We start from the raw sequence: 19,786 nt of genomic DNA on the forward strand, positions 1-19,786 counted from the left end.
ATCTATTGGTTCTAGATTATTCCTTAAACACCTACTAGACCTATGGGAAACAAAGTCGTTCTTGTGGGTGACGTAGTGAATGATCAGCTGGACTAAAGCAAGGGAAAACCATCCTAACCCTCTGAAGGCAAACGCCATCAGGACTGGAAGCCAAGACTCCTCTTACAGGATCCTGCCGGGCCTCTACCTTACTTGCTGCCAGGTCTACAGGAAAGCATGCATCCAGGATCTGGCAGGGGACCTCCAGGGACTGCTACCCAAGAGACACCAAGTGCAACATCTTCACGGACCTCTTTGGAGGCTATCTCAAAAGCAACTCTTTCTTCCAGACGGTCGCATCCTTCCTCAGCATTCGCATCAATCAATCCACCTAGCCAATTGCACCCTCTGCACATCGGCAGCCAGCCAAGCTCTGCCTACGCAGGCCATCAATGCCACCCTTCAGTTACTAAGGGAACATGTAGCTGTTCCCTGCACTAATAGGCACTGTGTGGCATTGTTACCTATAGGATCAGGAGGACACACGGAGCCTACATTCACCCTTCCAAGTCTGCCTTCAACTGGTATGGTCTAGTCGCTGCTGTCACCTGTTCCTTCACTCAGAAGTACCTACACTGCTCACTAAAGTCAAACAACAGACTGGAGAGTGACTTTTCTTGTGTTTGAATAAATGTGTCATAAGTTACTTGAACTAAAACCCCTAACTACCTCGTAGAGTAAGTCTTTACTGCTCCATCGTCTACTACAGACAAGCAATACACACAAAGGCACCACATGGAAACAACAGCACTTAAGGCTATGTGGAGGAAGGGGGTATTAGAGGAATGACAGTACCCACTAAGGATGCTGCCAGCTCCCTAAAATAGCCTCGGCCTGATGAATACATCTAAAGAAAAACCCCAAAAGATTTTGAGCTCTACAACACTGAAGCTAAGCCATAATCAAGTTTAGAACATGCTTGGGTTAGTACATTTTTGGTGAGGGAACAGTGCAGATAGCAGTGATAGCAAAGTGTGAATGTGGGTACAGACCTGTGCTCCTGGGGAAGTGAGGGATATCCTCGTATGGAAAGACAGTCTGCTCTTCCAGCGTATTTGCCAGCGGTCCCAGGCCTGATCCACAGATAATAGCGATCCGTGGCTTCCGGTCTATGTGGTCCAATAACCAGTCGGCAGCCTCTTTGTAATCATCATAGCCATAACTGTGGAGCAAGGAGAATGAGATAAATGCGAAGCCATCCAAAACAGAAAGAAAGGGTGTAAGAAGTTGGCTATTTATATGATATACCACAAAGTTGCTATATCGTGGTGCAAAGTCCAGAGATTCCCCCAGAGGTGTACAGGGCTCAATGTAAACCCAAAATGCTCTATTTGTGTTAGTGTGGCAGAGCAGCCTTAGGCCTAACACAGAGAAGTGTAAAACATTTGTTATGCACACAGTGATTAATAAATGACACACAAATCAAAAAGGAGATCCCCACCAATTTTATAAAAAGAAGCTTCTTTCAAGATTTATTTTAAGACCAAAAAATACGTAAAAAGATAAGTATGTTTTTCATAAGAAATACTTTTTACTTAAAAACTGGACACCTTGCAATTGTTTGTTCAAGAATGTTAACCTATGTGAGGAAAACAAGAATGCTGCTTTGCAGGTAAGTATACCACTTACAGTCTTGGTTTTCAGGATGAAGAATCAGCACCAGGCAAGGTTCAGGTAATTAGCAAATGTGCACCTCCAGCGGCACAGGGGTGGCTGGGCGCAGGTTTCAAATCCAGAATCTGGCGCCAATGTTACCGAATGGAGAAAGGGGGTAATCGAAGAGATGCTGCTCACAGGTGAGTAACACAGTTGGTAACCCAGTCTCCGGGGTAAAGGTAAGCACAGGGGTGGGGGGGCACAAGGCAGCACCAAACTTACACAATCAGCAGCACAGAGGTGTCCGGAAGCAGAGTGCCAACACAGTGTCGGGCGCCGATGCAAACCAATGAGGGAGATCGGGTTTGAAGAAAAGCTGCAGGTTCAGGCCAGGAGGCCGGACAAAGAACACCCACAGCTCCCCAGGTAAGGAGAGAGGCTAGGGAATGTAGGGACACTGTTGATCACGCTCCAGAGACCCAGGGGCTTCAGGTGCAGGGGTGTCCTTAGGCGTGGGAAAAGCCTTACCGGGCAGGTCACGGTTGGGGGGAGTCTTTCCGTTGAGGCTGTAGGTGTAGAGGTGGAGTCTGGCAGGGGTCAACCCATGGTGGACTCTTGCTCAGAAGCACTGGGGAACATTCACAGGACCAGTGGGCCACTGAAACTTAGGCCTTGGGTGTCGGTGCAGAGGTGGGTCTGGTGGTGGTTTTACAGTTCCTAAGGACAGATATCTTTGTTCTTTAAAGTTGGTTTCTTCTGGACAGGTCCGCTGTCCACAGGAGATCTTGATCTTTGTCGAAGGCTGCCAGTCCTCCCAAGGCTTGGGAGGTCACTGGGCTGCGGGACGGGTTGTCTTTTGGCACAGGATCTTCGAGGGCTTCAGAGAAGCCGGTAGGGCTGGGGCTAAGTCAGTTGGTGTCTGTAGTCTTCTCCGTTGGTGCGATGCTGTAATGTCTGGCTCTTCTTAGGTCACCAGGAATCTGATTTCAGGGTCATGGGGTGGCATCTAAATACTTGATTTAGGTGCGTTACAAGGGAGTGACAGCTAGGGACCAATGGGTCTCTCACCCGGGGTGTCTACACCCACTATTATGCCACCCTCCTATGAGAGGGGGCATAGACCTAGCCCTGATTGAATAAGTCCCACCTTCTTCAAGGTGGTGTACACTGAAAAATGTGCTTCACTACGTCTCCAGCACCTGAGGGGTGGAAATGGCAAAGGGGGGCACACTTGCTGTTCTCACTTAGGTTTTCCTGACGGTTCTCCCCCAAAAGTGGGGGTTTGAACCGGGAGCTGGCACCTGCTGCTAGCAGCAGAGACTGGGGTCATATTACAAAGGCAGCAAGACCTTTGAAGCTTACCTCTTGAGCACTGTGCTTATCCTGGGGGAGGATGTGTGACACCTCCGCCCAGGATGGGCTTTGTTTCTGGATTCAGAGAGCAGGGGCTCTTGACCCAGGGTCCGAGAAACATGCCTGGTGGTGACAGGCTGCCTAAATCCAGTCAGAGACGACACCAGGGTGGGTAGGTTTTCAGGGGGGGCACCTCTGAAGGCCTCTGCGAACATGTTTTAATAAATCCCACACTGGCATCAGTGTGAGCTTACTGAGAGGAATTGTTTGGTACCAAACACTCCTGGGTTCAGTAAAGCCATCATGGTGCTGGGGGACTCGAAATGTCAAGTTTCCAGCCCATGTACTTGCTATGGCTTCACTGGCAGTATTAAGAGTAGACCTAAATAGTGTAGGGGCATATCTACTCATGCAGATATGCCCACACCTGAGATATAGTGTACCCTGCCTTAGGGCTTGTAAGGTGTGCTAGAGGGGTGACTTACCTCTATACCTTAGGCAGTGTGGCTTGGCATGACACACAGGCAGTTTGCCATGTCTGCTTTGACATTTTCTCTGCACCAAGGCAGGCAGACTGCAGTGGCAGTTTGCTTGGCCTTGGTGAGCGGTCCCTAGGGAACCCTCTTCAGTCCCAATGCCCCCGTACCATTTACTAGGAACTTACAGGGGGTCTGAAGTTGGCAATCGTGGTACAGTTTTAAGGGAAGGAGCTCTAGCACAGGGGACATGGTTGGCAAGGACCCTGTGCACTTTCAATCTAAACCATATAATTTTCCAGGCAAAAAGTGGGGGCTAACCATGTCTTACAAAGAGGAACGATAGGCCCCTTTAGCAGAAAGCTCGAGGAGGCCAGAAGACAGATGTGGAAAACACAGGTTTAACACAGGAGAAATCCCGAGGACTCATCAGGAGAGTGTGTGAAACACAGGTAAATCACCAGAGAATCTTGTAAACAGACCTAAGCCAAAACCTCATCCTAAATTACCTTAGAAGAGCCTAGAAATGTTGATATAGTTCAGGATGAGGTTAATGAGTGCAACCCATAACAGAAGGACGGTCCATAAAAAGTGTCTTGGGACCTGCTGAGATAGGACTCTCTATCTCTGAGAGTCCTAAACTCTTAGGCACTTTGCACTGCACTCCAGCACCTTCCAAACCGATCTTCCGACAAGTATGCTGAGCTCTTACCTGGTGTCTGGCAAAAGATTTTTAAGTATGACAAACAAACAGCATGCTATCCAGGAAACGTTGCACTACCAACTCGAGGGATGTGTACTGTAACTGGCTCCAAACTGGCATAGAGCGCCGAGGACGATATGACACTGGTGTAATGCCACACAAACTGGGGGGCCAGGCCACAGGCGACGGGTCCTTTTATTGGACTCACAGAAAGAAAGAAACAAATCTCAAATGGCTATGTGTGTATCTATGACCCTTTTAATTGCAGCACTAACAGAGTGGGAGTCACTCTGCCGATGGTAAATGGGTGATGGGTTTATAGTGTTATGTTTTTTAGAATAACAAGACAGCTAGTAGCTACTCGTAGGTCACTGCGAGGAAAAAGTTTCATCAGCGCATTCTCATTCTAATGCAACATAAAATCAGTGACTGTCTGCACTGTCAAACCTAAAATCCACTTCATTCAAAAATAAAATTCTCTCCCTCTCTCTCTCTCTCTCTATATATATATATATATATATATATATATATATATATATATATATATATATATATATATATATATATATATATATATATATATATATATATATATATATATATATATATATATATATCCACCAAAAAGAGTTGCCCCTGTGAGGTGTACCAACTTGGAAACATCAGCCTCGAAGATGACGAAAGCAGCATGTGAAAAGCTCCGCTTTTAATGATAAGGCTCAACGCGTTTCAGGATCGCTCCCTTTCTCACGAGCCAAAAGCAAGGACAGCAACAGCAACTCGGTGAGATCACCTGCATTAAATTATAGTTCCGCCCCAGTGGGCGTGTTCTCCTGCCTCTAGGGCATCTGGTATTTGCAGTCTCAAACCGTTGTATCCCCATGTGGGTATTGCTGTGAGCCCGGTATTCGCCGTCTTCCCATGTGGGCACAAGCAGTGAGTCCAGTCTGCTAATATTTATTCGTCACCTCGTGCTGTTTCCTTTCCTGTGGCCCAGAGCCAGGTCCTGCCCGGCTCAGCAGGTCCGTATGATACGGCGGGTCTCACCTCGCGGCGTAGGCTAGCCGCTAAACATCCACCAAAAAGAGTTGCCCCTGTGAGGTGTACCAACTTGGAAACATCAGCCTCGAAGATGACGAAAGCAGCATGTGAAAAGCTCCGCTTTTAATGATAAGGCTCAACGCGTTTCAGGATCGCTCCCTTTCTCACGAGCCAAAAGCAAGGACAGCAACAGCAACTCGGTGAGATCACCTGCATTAAATTATAGTTCCGCCCCAGTGGGCGTGTTCTCCTGCCTCTAGGGCATCTGGTATTTGCAGTCTCAAACCGTTGTATCCCCATGTGGGTATTGCTGTGAGCCCGGTATTCGCCGTCTTCCCATGTGGGCACAAGCAGTGAGTCCAGTCTGCTAATATTTATTCGTCACCTCGTGCTGTTTCCTTTCCTGTGGCCCAGAGCCAGGTCCTGCCCGGCTCAGCAGGTCCGTATGATACGGCGGGTCTCACCTCGCGGCGTAGGCTAGCCGCTAAACATCCACCAAAAAGAGTTGCCCCTGTGAGGTGTACCAACTTGGAAACATCAGCCTCGAAGATGACGAAAGCAGCATGTGAAAAGCTCCGCTTTTAATGATAAGGCTCAACGCGTTTCAGGATCGCTCCCTTTCTCACGAGCCAAAAGCAAGGACAGCAACAGCAACTCGGTGAGATCACCTGCATTAAATTATAGTTCCGCCCCAGTGGGCGTGTTCTCCTGCCTCTAGGGCATCTGGTATTTGCAGTCTCAAACCGTTGTATCCCCATGTGGGTATTGCTGTGAGCCCGGTATTCGCCGTCTTCCCATGTGGGCACAAGCAGTGAGTCCAGTCTGCTAATATTTATTCGTCACCTCGTGCTGTTTCCTTTCCTGTGGCCCAGAGCCAGGTCCTGCCCGGCTCAGCAGGTCCGTATGATACGGCGGGTCTCACCCTACGCCGCGAGGTGAGACCCGCCGTATCATACGGACCTGCTGAGCCGGGCAGGACCTGGCTCTGGGCCACAGGAAAGGAAACAGCACGAGGTGACGAATAAATATTAGCAGACTGGACTCACTGCTTGTGCCCACATGGGAAGACGGCGAATACCGGGCTCACAGCAATACCCACATGGGGATACAACGGTTTGAGACTGCAAATACCAGATGCCCTAGAGGCAGGAGAACACGCCCACTGGGGCGGAACTATAATTTAATGCAGGTGATCTCACCGAGTTGCTGTTGCTGTCCTTGCTTTTGGCTCGTGAGAAAGGGAGCGATCCTGAAACGCGTTGAGCCTTATCATTAAAAGCGGAGCTTTTCACATGCTGCTTTCGTCATCTTCGAGGCTGATGTTTCCAAGTTGGTACACCTCACAGGGGCAACTCTTTTTGGTGGATGTTTAGCGGCTAGCCTATGCCGCGAGGTGAGACCCGCCGTATCATACGGACCTGCTGAGCCGGGCAGGACCTGGCTCTGGGCCACAGGAAAGGAAACAGCACGAGGTGACGAATAAATATTAGCAGACTGGACTCACTGCTTGTGCCCACATGGGAAGACGGCGAATACCGGGCTCACAGCAATACCCACATGGGGATACAACGGTTTGAGACTGCAAATACCAGATGCCCTAGAGGCAGGAGAACACGCCCACTGGGGCGGAACTATAATTTAATGCAGGTGATCTCACCGAGTTGCTGTTGCTGTCCTTGCTTTTGGCTCGTGAGAAAGGGAGCGATCCTGAAACGCGTTGAGCCTTATCAATAAAAGCGGAGCTTTTCACATGCTGCTTTCGTCATCTTCGAGGCTGATGTTTCCAAGTTGGTACACCTCACAGGGGCAATTCTTTTTGGTGGATGTTTAGCGGCTAGCCTACGCCGCGAGGTGAGACCCGCCGTATCATACGGACCTGCTGAGCCGGGCAGGACCTGGCTCTGGGCCACAGGAAAGGAAACAGCACGAGGTGACGAATAAATATTAGCAGACTGGACTCACTGCTTGTGCCCACATGGGAAGACGGCGAATACCGGGCTCACAGCAATACCCACATGGGGATACAACGGTTTGAGACTGCAAATACCAGATGCCCTAGAGGCAGGAGAACACGCCCACTGGGGCGGAACTATAATTTAATGCAGGTGATCTCACCGAGTTGCTGTTGCTGTCCTTGCTTTTGGCTCGTGAGAAAGGGAGCGATCCTGAAACGCGTTGAGCCTTATCATTAAAAGCGGAGCTTTTCACATGCTGCTTTCGTCATCTTCGAGGCTGATGTTTCCAAGTTGGTACACCTCACAGGGGCAACTCTTTTTGGTGGATATATATATATATATATATATATATATATATATATATATATATGTATATATACACACACACGTATATTTACTGGGGGAAAAAAACTAATGGTTAAAGAAGCGTTAGAGTTAGGTGGAACTATCAGTTAAACGATACCATTTCAGTAATGGACCAGTAATGTCTCCTAGAAACATTTGGGACCCGTAATAATCATAATACTCTGTACACGGAACTAGCATTATTATGTGAGATGGACTAAGCCACGCCCTATTTACAACACTAAGTTAGCATAACCGAGATCATAGTTAACAAGCAAGCTTGTTGTTGCTGCTGCGCTGCACACGACACTGTTGTTATGTGTTATTCATTTTGTAAAATGCTGACTCGTCTTTGCCCTACAGAATAACAAACGGTTGTTATACATTCTTAACCGTGAAATGTGCCCTTGGTCTGTACATCATGCAAAGAACGCGTCTGGGTCACTAGAAGGTACAGAGTGTTGTGTTTAGATTGATCGTACCACTTGTTAGACATATCATGCATACAGCTGCCAATGTTTGAAGGACGAGCGTCTTTAATATTGCAGAGCAGTTTGGTTTTACATTCATTCGAACAAGAAGAGCTGATGTATGCTGTGTGAGCTGATCCTTTGATGTGATTCTACTAAGCTGATCTATACGGTATGGGGTCCCCCCTGTTAGCCTATGAGACCTTCTAATAGTCTAATAATAATAATGTATTCGATTATAGTGAAAGGAGTGTGGCCGTATACCACTGTCATTAATAGTATGATTGCTCCTTTCATTATATATGGTATCGTAATAATGCTCATGATTCTGATCTGTATTGTTAGTCTGCTAGTGTTAGCCAAAGTACTGCATCTTAGGACGCGAGGTTTATAAAATAAACTCTTTAAACTTTACCGTGTCTGTATTATTCAGTTGTGGACTAATAAATAAGTACGAACAGGTATTTCAGATTCCCACCACTCCTGAGAAATATCTAAGTCGCTTGTTCTGGTTTGTCTATACATTGGGACCACCTAGCTAGATCTAGGTTAACGAATGAGATACTAAGCTAGTCGGATAAGGGGTTCTGGGTTCTGAGGAGGATTTTCTGGTACACCACAATTCTCTGAGGTCCTGGTCTCCTGCGCATAGTTCTGTGCAAAAGCAGAATCCCTGCAACATGGCGCACCTAACGTTTGGTCTTAACGTCTGAGACGCTTTAGTAGTGCTGATTTTAGTCCACAACAACCCTCGCTCTCGTTTCCGGAAAACTTGGGTGACGGTTTAACCTACCTAGGTTTAGACTAAAGGTTCTATCAAGCTTGAAAATTAAAAAGGTTATAATTTTTGAGCCCAAGTGCTACTGAGTAGATCGTTGTTCTTCTTTTAGGAGTCCTTATGGCGGTTAATATTCCCACTCATAGTCGGGTTCCTCTGCGCACTCATCTGAGGGCGTATGGGGTACCTGATGACGGGATGTCCGTAGTCTTTGTGGTCAGTGCTGATACCACCTACCCGTATGAGTTGTTTTACTCATGGGTGACCTTTGCGGAGGTAGATGCAGACGATAATTTGTTCCACGAATATACAGCCTCGGCTGTACCTGCGGCTTATGCCCCATATCGGACTCTGGAAATTCCTATTACTGCCTGGCAGCATACAATTTGGTTTAATGGCACCCTCCCCCATGAGGTCGTACCGGCGAGAATGGGCCCGTTATCAATTGCGGGAGCTACATGGCCGGTACTGGCCGGATATACTCCTCACCCACGCTACATGACGATAGGCGTGGGTGATTTACGAACACTACACACTGCCCTGATTACGGTCCATAGGGCTTTAGTGCAGTATGTGTCACGCACAGTTCAGGTGGGAACACCTGCGGTTGCTGGACACGGGGCGGATCACCATCACGCGGTGGTGATAAGCCCTGTTATGGTTAACGCGGTTGTCGGCAAGCGCCCCCTCAGTAAGGATGAATTTCCTTACTGGCTTGCAGAAAAATTTGATCAATTAGAAGCCGTGTTTCCAAACACTACACCTGTGGATAAACACAGGATACTCACCATTACTTTGCCCAAAGACCTGGTCCCTGAGCTTGTTGATTGTGACAATTGGGGCAAGATCTTTGCGGCGACATATTCGAAGTGCTACGGCACTCCGTCTATGGCTGTACTACCCTCCGTTATCAAGAAAGTTCAAGAAAGTCATGGTGCGGAGGCAGCTATTGAGTTAGGAATGAGGCTTGTCGACAGTTTCGATGTGGTTTGTTCCATGGTAATGGGCAACCTCAAAGGAGATGCCATGCAGTTCCAAGTTGGCAATATGCTGGAGCTTCTGGCTGATGAAGACAAGCCTCGGCAATTCGCAAAAATTATTGCGAAAGCCTACAGGATGGTTGGACGTAGTGCCTTAGGTGTAAAGCCCACCATCAAAATTCCTGATGTAGTACAACAAACTAAGGTGAGTTCGTCTACAAAAGACGAAAAGCCCAACTTTCCTAAACAAAGTTGGCGAGCCAAAAAACAAGAGAAGCAGAAACAGGTTTCTCGTCCTGCCTCACCAGTTCAGTCGTATAGTGAACGCACTTATGATTTGCGCGATCGTACTCGCATTAAGTCACCTGATAGGTTTCAGGTTTCTGAACAACGCTCTCCTCGTTCTTCACAGGAAACATCGACTTCGCACTCTGGTGGTGGAGAGCGTGGAAGAGGACGGGGCACACAGGGTCGTGACCAGCCCCACCAGACTGACGGTAAAGGCAAGCAGGAAGACGCTGCCAGACCACGTCCACCGTTTCAGAAAAAGAAAGTTGCTGCTATCTCAGCGAGATATGCCTCAGATGGTCAGGACACAGCTTCGGAACCTGACATGGGCACTAACGCTGCTAGACAGCGCGGCGGAAGTTACAGTAGTGCGGGAAGCATTGCGTCCATTTCTGGAGGCGACAGCAACTGACATTTATGTGACAGTCGAAACTGCTGATACTCGCGTAGCCCCCCCAGAAAGATTATTTGAAATAGTCCTTAATATTGAGGGTGACATACAACGCAAAATTAAAGCGGTTTTTTGGGATAATCTTACCACCACATATGATATTCTTTTGGCGGAGAAAGATTGGCCTCCGGCTTTCATTTTAGACGCCCCTAGGGGAGAGGAAGTTATACTTCCTTCCTTTGGGCACGTAGTGCCCACGGAGGAGTCTACTAGGTTGGCCGGGGAGTGGGCGCAGGTGCTTGCGCCTGCGTTATATCGTAATCAGGTTGGCTGGGACAAATGTTCTCCCAATCATGAGATTCCATTGCGATCCGATCCCCAGCCACAACCCCAATATCCCATGCGTCGCGAGGCTAGACCTCACGTCGCGTCAATCCTTGAGCAATTGGAATATCAAGGAGTAATTGAGACATGTGTGTCACCCATGAATAATCCTTTATTCACTGTAACGAAGCCTGACGGATCGTACCGCCTAGTTTTGGATTACCGGCATTTAAACTCACATTGCCGGACGTGTGCGGTACAGAATACTCATAGTTCGGCTCTCGTAGATAGTCTTGTGAGAAAACGTTTCAAAACTACGCTCGACTTATCCAATGGCTTTTATTGCCATAATCTGTCCCCTCTCAGTTATGAGTGGACAGCATTTACCTCGGGTGGTAAACAAAAATTGTTCAAGAGGCTCCCGATGGGCTATAAGAACAGCCCTGGAGTTTTTGCCGCTCGCGTGGTCTCTCTCTTAGAGATGGTAGACCCGGAAGCGTACTCGTATGTCGATGACATCTATCTGACAGACGACGAGTTGCTTCGACACCTTGCTCGTGTGGATAACATAGTGACTATGTTTGCAGACTTCGGTTACAAGTTTAACTTTAAGAAGTCGCACATTGCTGAATTTACAGTGTTGTTCTTGGGGTACGAACTCAATAATGAAGGTCGAGGCTTGGCACCGCAGTTCCTTGAGAAATGCGCAAACCTTCGTATCCCTACGACACTGAAAAAATTACAATCCTTGCTGGGTTTTCTGAATTTCGGTCGATCCTACATTCCTGATTATGCCCAGCGTATCAAGACACTTTATGCCTTGATACAACCAACTTATACCCGATCTTGCTGGCTGCCAGAGCACTCGTTGGCATTATATACTTTGCAAACTGATCTTCTTACAGCTAAATATCTCAAAACTCGTGACAATCACACCAACCTGGTCATTAGAATTGTTCCAGGCGCGGAAGGTTTCACGTACTTAACGTTCAATGAGGGTGACACAGTCCCCATTGCTTACAAATCTCATCTGTACACTTCGTCTGAGCTGCGATTTTCCACTGTTGAAAAAGTTTTGACAGCAGTTCAGATGGCGATCCTGAAAGAACGAGCGCTATCACAAGGAAAGCGCATGCTGGTGGTAACACCGTTTCCTGCCCTTGAAGCAGTCACTAAAGCTAGTGTACCAAATTCTAAGGCTTTGCATCCGAGGTGGATACAATGGGCGACCTCCTTAGCTTCGCCTGACGTCGAATACATCTTTGACGCAGCGTTGCAGACTCAAGAGAGTTTGGAGTATGAATTCGTTCATCCAGCTCCACAGTCATTGCGCCCTATCGAGGAATACCATTGTGTCATATACACTGACGGGTCGGCGCAACCCGCAACTGGATCAAGGCACACTTATTCAGCGGCTTGCGCAATTGTAGTCGGTACTTTCGTGAATGGAGAGTTCAAATCTGATGCAGTGCATATGCAGTCATTGGGTGATTGTACCGCGCAACTGGCGGAGCTACGTGCTCTGGTGCTTGCACTTGAGTTTGCTGATCACCGAGTCACTACTCTTATAGTGAGTGACTCTTACTACTGTGTTCAATCTTACAACGACAATATACTTTTTTGGATTATGAATGGTTTTCGTGACTCAAAAGGTTGCTCAGTAAAGCATAAGACAATTTGGGCTCGAGTGTCAGAACTCAAAGGGAGTTTGCCACTTGTGGATGTAATTCACACTCTTGGTCACCAACGAGTTGGTGTCCATGCTGTCGGTAACAGTTTGGCTGACGAGGCAGCTAAAACAGCAGTGGCAACATATTTAGTAGCAGCAGTTACAAGATCAAAATCAAAGATAGATGCAGACATCTTAGCAGCTATTGCGGCAACAGAGACAGGGAAAAACTACCCTAGAGGTTTCCCTTCTCGATACCATTATCACTTAAGTCCTGATAACGTCCCGTTAGTGAGGATTAGCGACGTTGGTGATAGATTGATTCCCAACGCGGACTGCAGACCAAATCTGAAAACAGCTGCTCACGAAGGTGTTGCGTCTGCGCACGCTGGAGTGTCAGCGACTGTTTCTCTTTTGCAGCAACGTTACTGGTGGTACGGTTTGTATAAACAAGCGCGGGCCTATGTACTTCATTGTGACATTTGCCAGCAGATCAAACCTTCTTCTGTTGCGTGTCCACCTCCAACGCAGCTGCATATATCAAATCAACCACTAGCGTGTGTTTATTTAGATCACTGCGGTCCTTTTACCTCTGATACTGCGTACAAGTACATCTTGGTTGCAGTGGATTCGTGCACATGTTTTCTGTGGGTGTGGCCACAAAGGAGTGCTGATGCCAGGACTGTCATCAAAGCATTGCGTGTCTTTGTAGGGAGTTTTGCGTGTGGTACCCTTCACTCTGATCAGGGCCCGGCGTTCGCCTCTAAGGCTTACAAAGAGGCTATGAGAAGTTTGGGGGTCCAAGTCAAATTTTCGTCTCCATACCGGCCTGAGGGCAATAGTGTTGTGGAACGGATGAACCGTGACCTAAAGCAATCGTTGACAGCCAAGGTGTTAGGTACAGGCCGGAACTGGCTTGCCCACTTGTATGACGTCCAACGTGCACTTAATAATCTCCCTAGAAGGTCTCTGGGTGGGAGGACCCCTTACATGATGCTCTTTGGAGTGAGAATGTTTGTTCCGGACCTTGATGGTCTAGACATGGCGGCGGCTGCCGCCCCTTTTGACCTCGATGACCACTGTGCTGTATTGCAGAATCTACAAGAAGCAAGAGACACTCTGGCAAAAGAACACGTGCCCTCTGCATCAGAAGAAGCGCTCCTGATTCCGGTAGTCGGCTGGCAGCCTCGAGTTGGTGATCTGGTCCGTGAGAAGGTGGAGAACAAGAAGGAGTTTGGCCCCTCTTATCGTGCACCAGTCCCAGTGCTTGGAGTATTGGGTACACGTACAGTTGTTTTACCACCACTGCCTGGTCGCAAAGAAAAAAGGTACATTTCAATTGAAAATGTCAAGCTACACAGGGTGGCCGATTCTCCATAGTATGACACCTTCGGTTTCCTGCCCTTCGATGCTGAGAAACTCTGTTGTGGTGCCGCCCTCTGTCATCGTGCCTGAAGTTTCCATTGAGATGATCACAGTTAATGATCCGCCACCTACTGCTGGTGGTTTGTCTACTGATCCTGAGTATGCTTATCCTACAGAAGTCGCTTTGCCCCTTTTAAATACAACAACACTTGCCCAGTCCCAGTCTTCCTTTGAAACTGAATCATTGACTTCCACTGTCCCTTCCAAAATCTCTATATTTTTTGCCTGGTTCAAGAGACATTTTTTGGTTGCACCTTGGACTTACATCTGGTTGGTGCTGATTTGTATTTTTTTATTCATGACAATTGGCTTTGTGGTAGTGTTTTTTAGACTTATCAATGGACACTACCTGAATGAACGTTCTACAATTCAATTAATTGATGGAACTTTGGCCCCCCATTCCTCATCACACATCATGAAAAGAGAACAGACGTTTGTGAACATCACCGCCTGGCCTGCACGTGATGGGATTGCTTGGGATGCGGTGAACTTTCAAATTCATGGTCCCACCGAAGTTATTAATGTGCCAACTGTTTTTCGTGTTACTATGGGTGATGTAGTTAAACAAAACATCCGCTCAGATGATTGGGATGTACAAGCAATAGAAGCACTGTTTTCTGATTTGAAATATTATGCTGCATTTGATGCTGAATATCTGTATTTAAATACTGCAAACTATGAGGAGCAGTATTGTTTTCAACATTATGGCACACATTTCCTACACAGAGCAAATACTTTCAGAAATTTTGTTAATTACACCCAATGGGAACATTGTCCTGTCCCTATGCCTGGCAGCTCGGCAACTTTATTGAAAAAATTCACATATTTTTCGGATTTTAGTGTGTCAAACCCTGAGTCTTTTTACTTTAAGGTAGCGGGAGAACCCTCTTCTAAAGTCAGACTGACACACACAAAATTATTATATTCCAAATCCTTTATGGAGGAATTGGCTATTGGAGGTTATGACGTATGGAAAGCTACTATCGATCTTAAATCGGTTTGGGGAACTAAACCGTGGCAGGTACAAGGAATAGAAGATTTACATCGTGCCTGTCTTATCCCTAACCATATTTTATTTTTAAATTCATCTATTTTTCAGACAACCTGTTTTGGATTGGCTATATCTAAAAAATTAATTTCCCCCTCGATCCCTGATCTGGGTGCTTATCCTGGATGGGAAAATCACTCAGATCTGTCCCTTACTGGGTTGCAGTCGCTTGTTTCCAATGGCACCTTCAATATTTCAACATTGAATCCTGAGGGTTGGCTAGTATGGCAAACAAGCTCAGATTCCTGTCAACGTCGGTTTCTGGATTTGACCCCGGGGTATACACAACTTAGGGTTGACCCTCGTTTCACATCTTCACACACGGTGACTACCTACTCTGTAGGTAAGTTATGTCAGTCATGGCTGCAACATTCCACCTTAACTTCAGTTAAACTTCATTTGTCACGTTTAAATGAAAAAAAAAATTTGAATGATTTCATTAAGGGTCCTGTTAATGGTAGATCTAAACGATGGGCTTATGCTATTTACAATAAAGTTTGGAAGTTGTCGCAAATTGAGGCTGCTTCTAGACTACGTGCTATTGACCAGGCCAATATGGTAAAAGTATTGGCTGTGATAGATAATAGTATTAATACGTTGTCTTCAAGAATTTATACATTAGATAATATCGTTTCTTCTGTTGTAGACATTGTACAAGATGATGTATCTGTTTTGTATCATGGTCAAAATCAATTGCGTTCAATTATGCAGTTTGCATGGACATTGCAAACGTTAAAGGAAGGGAAAGTCCCTTGGGACTACATGAATATTTCATCGTTGTTCCTTCCATTTAATTTGACTGACAAGCAGCAGTTCATGTCCATGAAAGATGCAACTTATGCATTGCTGCACATTGAAAAATTAGAACCCTTACCTTTTTCTATAGCTGAATTAAATTCAGCCGTGTGGTTAGTACACGGATTAGTAACTTTACCATTCAGTTTGTTTAAGTTTAGTTCATGTATGAAACATTATGCTATCGGCAGATACGAACAACTTGGTGATGCGTTTCTGCATGAAGTTTGGTCACTTCCGTTCACTTACAGATGCGTGAGAGATGGCAAGGAAGTTTACTTAAAAGGTGAAGAATGCAGTTCTGCTCCTGATCACTCTGTTGTTTGCAGACATATACAATTACATGGCGCTTGCAATATACACGCTCCTAATTTAGCTTGTGTCTTAAAGGGGATTCCAATGCCAGTTATAACGTCTTCTTTTAAGCTGCTTGCCAACGGTAGTTATTTGCTTTTAAATAGTGAAGCTTGCTGTGGGATGCTAGTGGGTATTCCTTACATAGTGACTGTGACACAAAAAGTAGTTTGCTGTAATAACGTCCTTTTCCCACCCCCGCAAGGCCGACTCGATATATCCATCTGGCCAGCGATTCCAACCTTGAACGCGGAGTTCAATAGGATGAGCAGAATAAGGGCTCTTTTGTCTAAAAAGGAGGTTGCGTTAACTTCATCCCGTGAAACATTTCTTCTTAATGTTGCAAACACACGCACTGAGGTACAAGCTCTTTTAAATACTGACCTCCCCCTCCATTTTGGAACTTTGATTCAAACTATCTTTAATGCTTCGTCTACGACTGGCCTTGTTCATTTTTTTAAAAATTGTGGGCTCCGGCCTCGTGACATCTTTCCAGACTGTTTTTGGTGTGATCCCCGCATTTTTAGATTCTATTTTTTCAAGTGTCTTCGGAGGGTTCCCCTTGCTCCTCGCTCTGGTGGCTGGGATCCTTTTGTTGATTTGCGCTCTTCGCTATGGCTGCACACCGGGAGCTGCAAGACAGAATGCTGCGCTTGCTCCATCTTCGTAGCCGGATGCTTGATTTCTATGGCACCTTACCACTGGCGGTATTAAGCGTCAAGTATGGATTGTCTTTCCGGTTTCCCTCTTTTACGTGTGTGCAAACTGTTTTTCATTGCCTAGATTGTCCCTTCCAATGGACTCTGGACTTGTGCCTGTCAAACTTGGCGTCGCCTGACCCGGATTTTGATGAACTAATGTGTCCCTTAGTGGCTCATGAATTCGACTGTTCTGGTGTCGCGTTTATGGCTTTGGGTGCGGCACACGGAGTCCGTGGAAATTAGGATATCGGAGAGGCAGCTATTAATTTCCTTGAAAGGAGTTATATTGAGGAAGCTGACAGTTGTCCTATCATGGTGCTGGATGCTCCGATAATTGACGAACATGTCTGTTCCTTTCACTTGCTCAACTGGATGGCTGATACTTTTGCGGGATGTTCCAATGATTTCCTCTTGGAAGCAGTCGCAACTTACGGTGCATATACCTTCATGGATTGACTGATTGACAATGTAAATGCAGCTTGCATCCAGAATTGTTCACTTTCTACAAAACTTTTGCTTATATTTTTCTCACAATATTTTTTCATTTTTTAAACGAACATTTTTTTTATTATTATCGGACTTTACACTTATCTTGTATGTCCTTAGTCCGTTCTAAGTCACTTGAACTCTGCGTTCTTGATAAATGTATCCCTATTGGTTAGTGCTCCGATCATGGGGGGGTGTGAGATGGACTAAGCCACGCCTTATTTACAACACTAAGTTAGCATAACCGAGGTCATAGTTAACAAGCAAGCTTGTTGTTGCTGCTGCGCTGCACACGACACTGTTGTTATGTGTTATTCATTTTGTAAAATGCTGACTCGTCTTTGCCCTACAGAATAACAAACGGTTGTTATACATTCTTAACCGTGAAATGTGCCCTTGGTCTGTACATCATGCAAAGAACGCGTCTGGGTCACTAGAAGGTACAGAGTGTTGTGTTTAGATTGATCGTACCACTTGTTAGACATATCATGCATACAGCTGCCAATGTTTGAAGGACGAGCGTCTTTAATATTGCAGAGCAGTTTGGTTTTACATTCATTCGAACAAGAAGAGCTGATGTATGCTGTGTGAGCTGATCCTTTGATGTGATTCTACTAAGCTGATCTATACGGTATGGGGTTCCCCCTGTTAGCCTATGAGACCTTCTAATAGTCTAATAATAATAATGTATTAGATTATAGTGAAAGGAGTGTGGCCGTATACCACTGTCATTAATAGTATGATTGCTCCTTTCATTATATATGGTATCGTAATAATGCTCATGATTCTGATCTGTATTGTTAGTCTGCTAGTGTTAGCCAAAGTACTGCATCTTAGGACGCGAGGTTTATAAAATAAACTCTTTAAACTTTACCGTGTCTGTATTATTCAGTTGTGGACTAATAAATAAGTACGAACAGGTATTTCAGATTCCCACCACTCCTGAGAAATATCTAAGTCGCTTGTTCTGGTTTGTCTATACATTGGGACCACCTAGCTAGATCTAGGTTAACGAATGAGATACTAAGCTAGTCGGATAAGGGGTTCTGGGTTCTGAGGAGGATTTTCTGGTACACCACAATTCTCTGAGGTCCTGGTCTCCTGCGCATAGTTCTGTGCAAAAGCAGAATCCCTGCAACAATTACTGCTGTATACGGGATGTATGATTCTTTACATTGCCATGTACTGTGATAATTGTGGTAAAAAAATAAAATAAACACAAGTTTGATAAAAGATATTGTTTAAAACAAACAAAGCCACTGAAATTCAATGATGTTGTTTCAGATGTTGCAGTGATGTTATCCATGATGTTGTAGAACATGTCATGAGTGATGTAATATGTGAGGTAATTAGCAGTGGATGGAGGGGGCGTGATTTATAATTACTTTAGAACACAACTTACAGCGACTTGCGATAAATATAACTGGTGAATTTACAGGGTTTTGTTTGTTTAAAGTGGTATGTTTTAACTGACAGTTCCACCTAACTCTAACGCTTCATTAACCGTTATTTTTTTTCTCAGTGAGTATATATATGTGTGTGTGTGTGTGTGTATATATATAAATATATAAAATATATATATATATATATATATATATATATATCAACTCCTCCTTTCGCAACACCAGCCGGTGTTGCTCCAAGACACGGACACAGATACGCTGGTACAGGTATTTAGCTTAGTTTATTTCCACGCAAACTTCAATCCGGTTCTGACGCGTTTCGACCGACACAGCGGTCTTGATCACATGGTTTACACGAACAGAACGTATATATATATCAATTAGGGGGGCATGACCCGCTCACCCTTTGCTAGCCTGAGGATTGCCGCCGATTGTTGCAGAGGGATGTGAAAGGGAGCCGAGGGAGCCGCACACCTCCGCTTAGCAGGTTCCGGACCTAGCGCAGATTTGAAATTGTGGGGGCACAGCAATGGCTACTCTTGTGCAAACTCTTTCCTGGACATTCCATACTTACCTGAACAACTTAGCAGGGTTGTGGAGTTGAAAACGACAAAGGGACACTACTTGTATTTCTCTGCAACCCAAAGAGGATTATGGTATTTGTAGTGTGGCAGTATCCAGACACGTGACATTATGGCAATATAAAACAGCTGAGAGACTGCACATGTGATTTAAGACCCTTTGATAAAGGCAATATGCTGAAACGCGTCAGGGTGAATCATGTTTGCTGTTACCCGCGCTAATTAAAAATAAATGCACGTTACCGGACCCAGGCTGTGGCGCTCTGCTTTCTTGGATTTAATTACGGGAATCTCTGTCTCCCGCTAAGCCACGGCCTCCCTACAGGGTTGGGGGCCCCCGACGACAGTGCTTTTCTTGGAGTGTTCATTTAGGGGGGCATGACCCGCTCACCCTTTGCTAGCCTGAGGATTGCCGGTGATTGTTGCAGAGGGATGTGAAAGGGAGCCGAGGGAGGCGCACACCTCCGCTTGGCAGGTTCCGGACCTAGCGCAGATTTGAAATTGTGGGGGCACAGCAATGGCTACTCTTGTGCAAACTCTTTCCTGGACATTCCATACTTACCTGAACAACTTAGCAGGGTTGTG

At 45.9% G+C, this 19,786-nt stretch overlaps 1 protein-coding gene across 1 annotated transcript in view; it reads right to left on the reverse strand.

The window, feature by feature from the left end:
* The window catches only part of LOC146773037 (purine nucleoside phosphorylase-like), a 166,821-nt gene that overhangs the window by 64,911 nt on the left and 82,124 nt on the right, over positions 1-19,786 (reverse strand). The window contains exon 2 of the mRNA XM_085637905.1: positions 1,032-1,201. Within this exon, the coding sequence (XP_085494031.1) occupies positions 1,032-1,201 (170 nt within the window). The remainder of the gene's footprint in view (positions 1-1,031; positions 1,202-19,786) is intronic.

This window comes from Triturus cristatus, chromosome 12 (genome assembly GCF_964204655.1).
Source record: "Triturus cristatus chromosome 12, aTriCri1.1, whole genome shotgun sequence".
Taxonomy (NCBI): domain Eukaryota; kingdom Metazoa; phylum Chordata; class Amphibia; order Caudata; family Salamandridae; genus Triturus; species Triturus cristatus.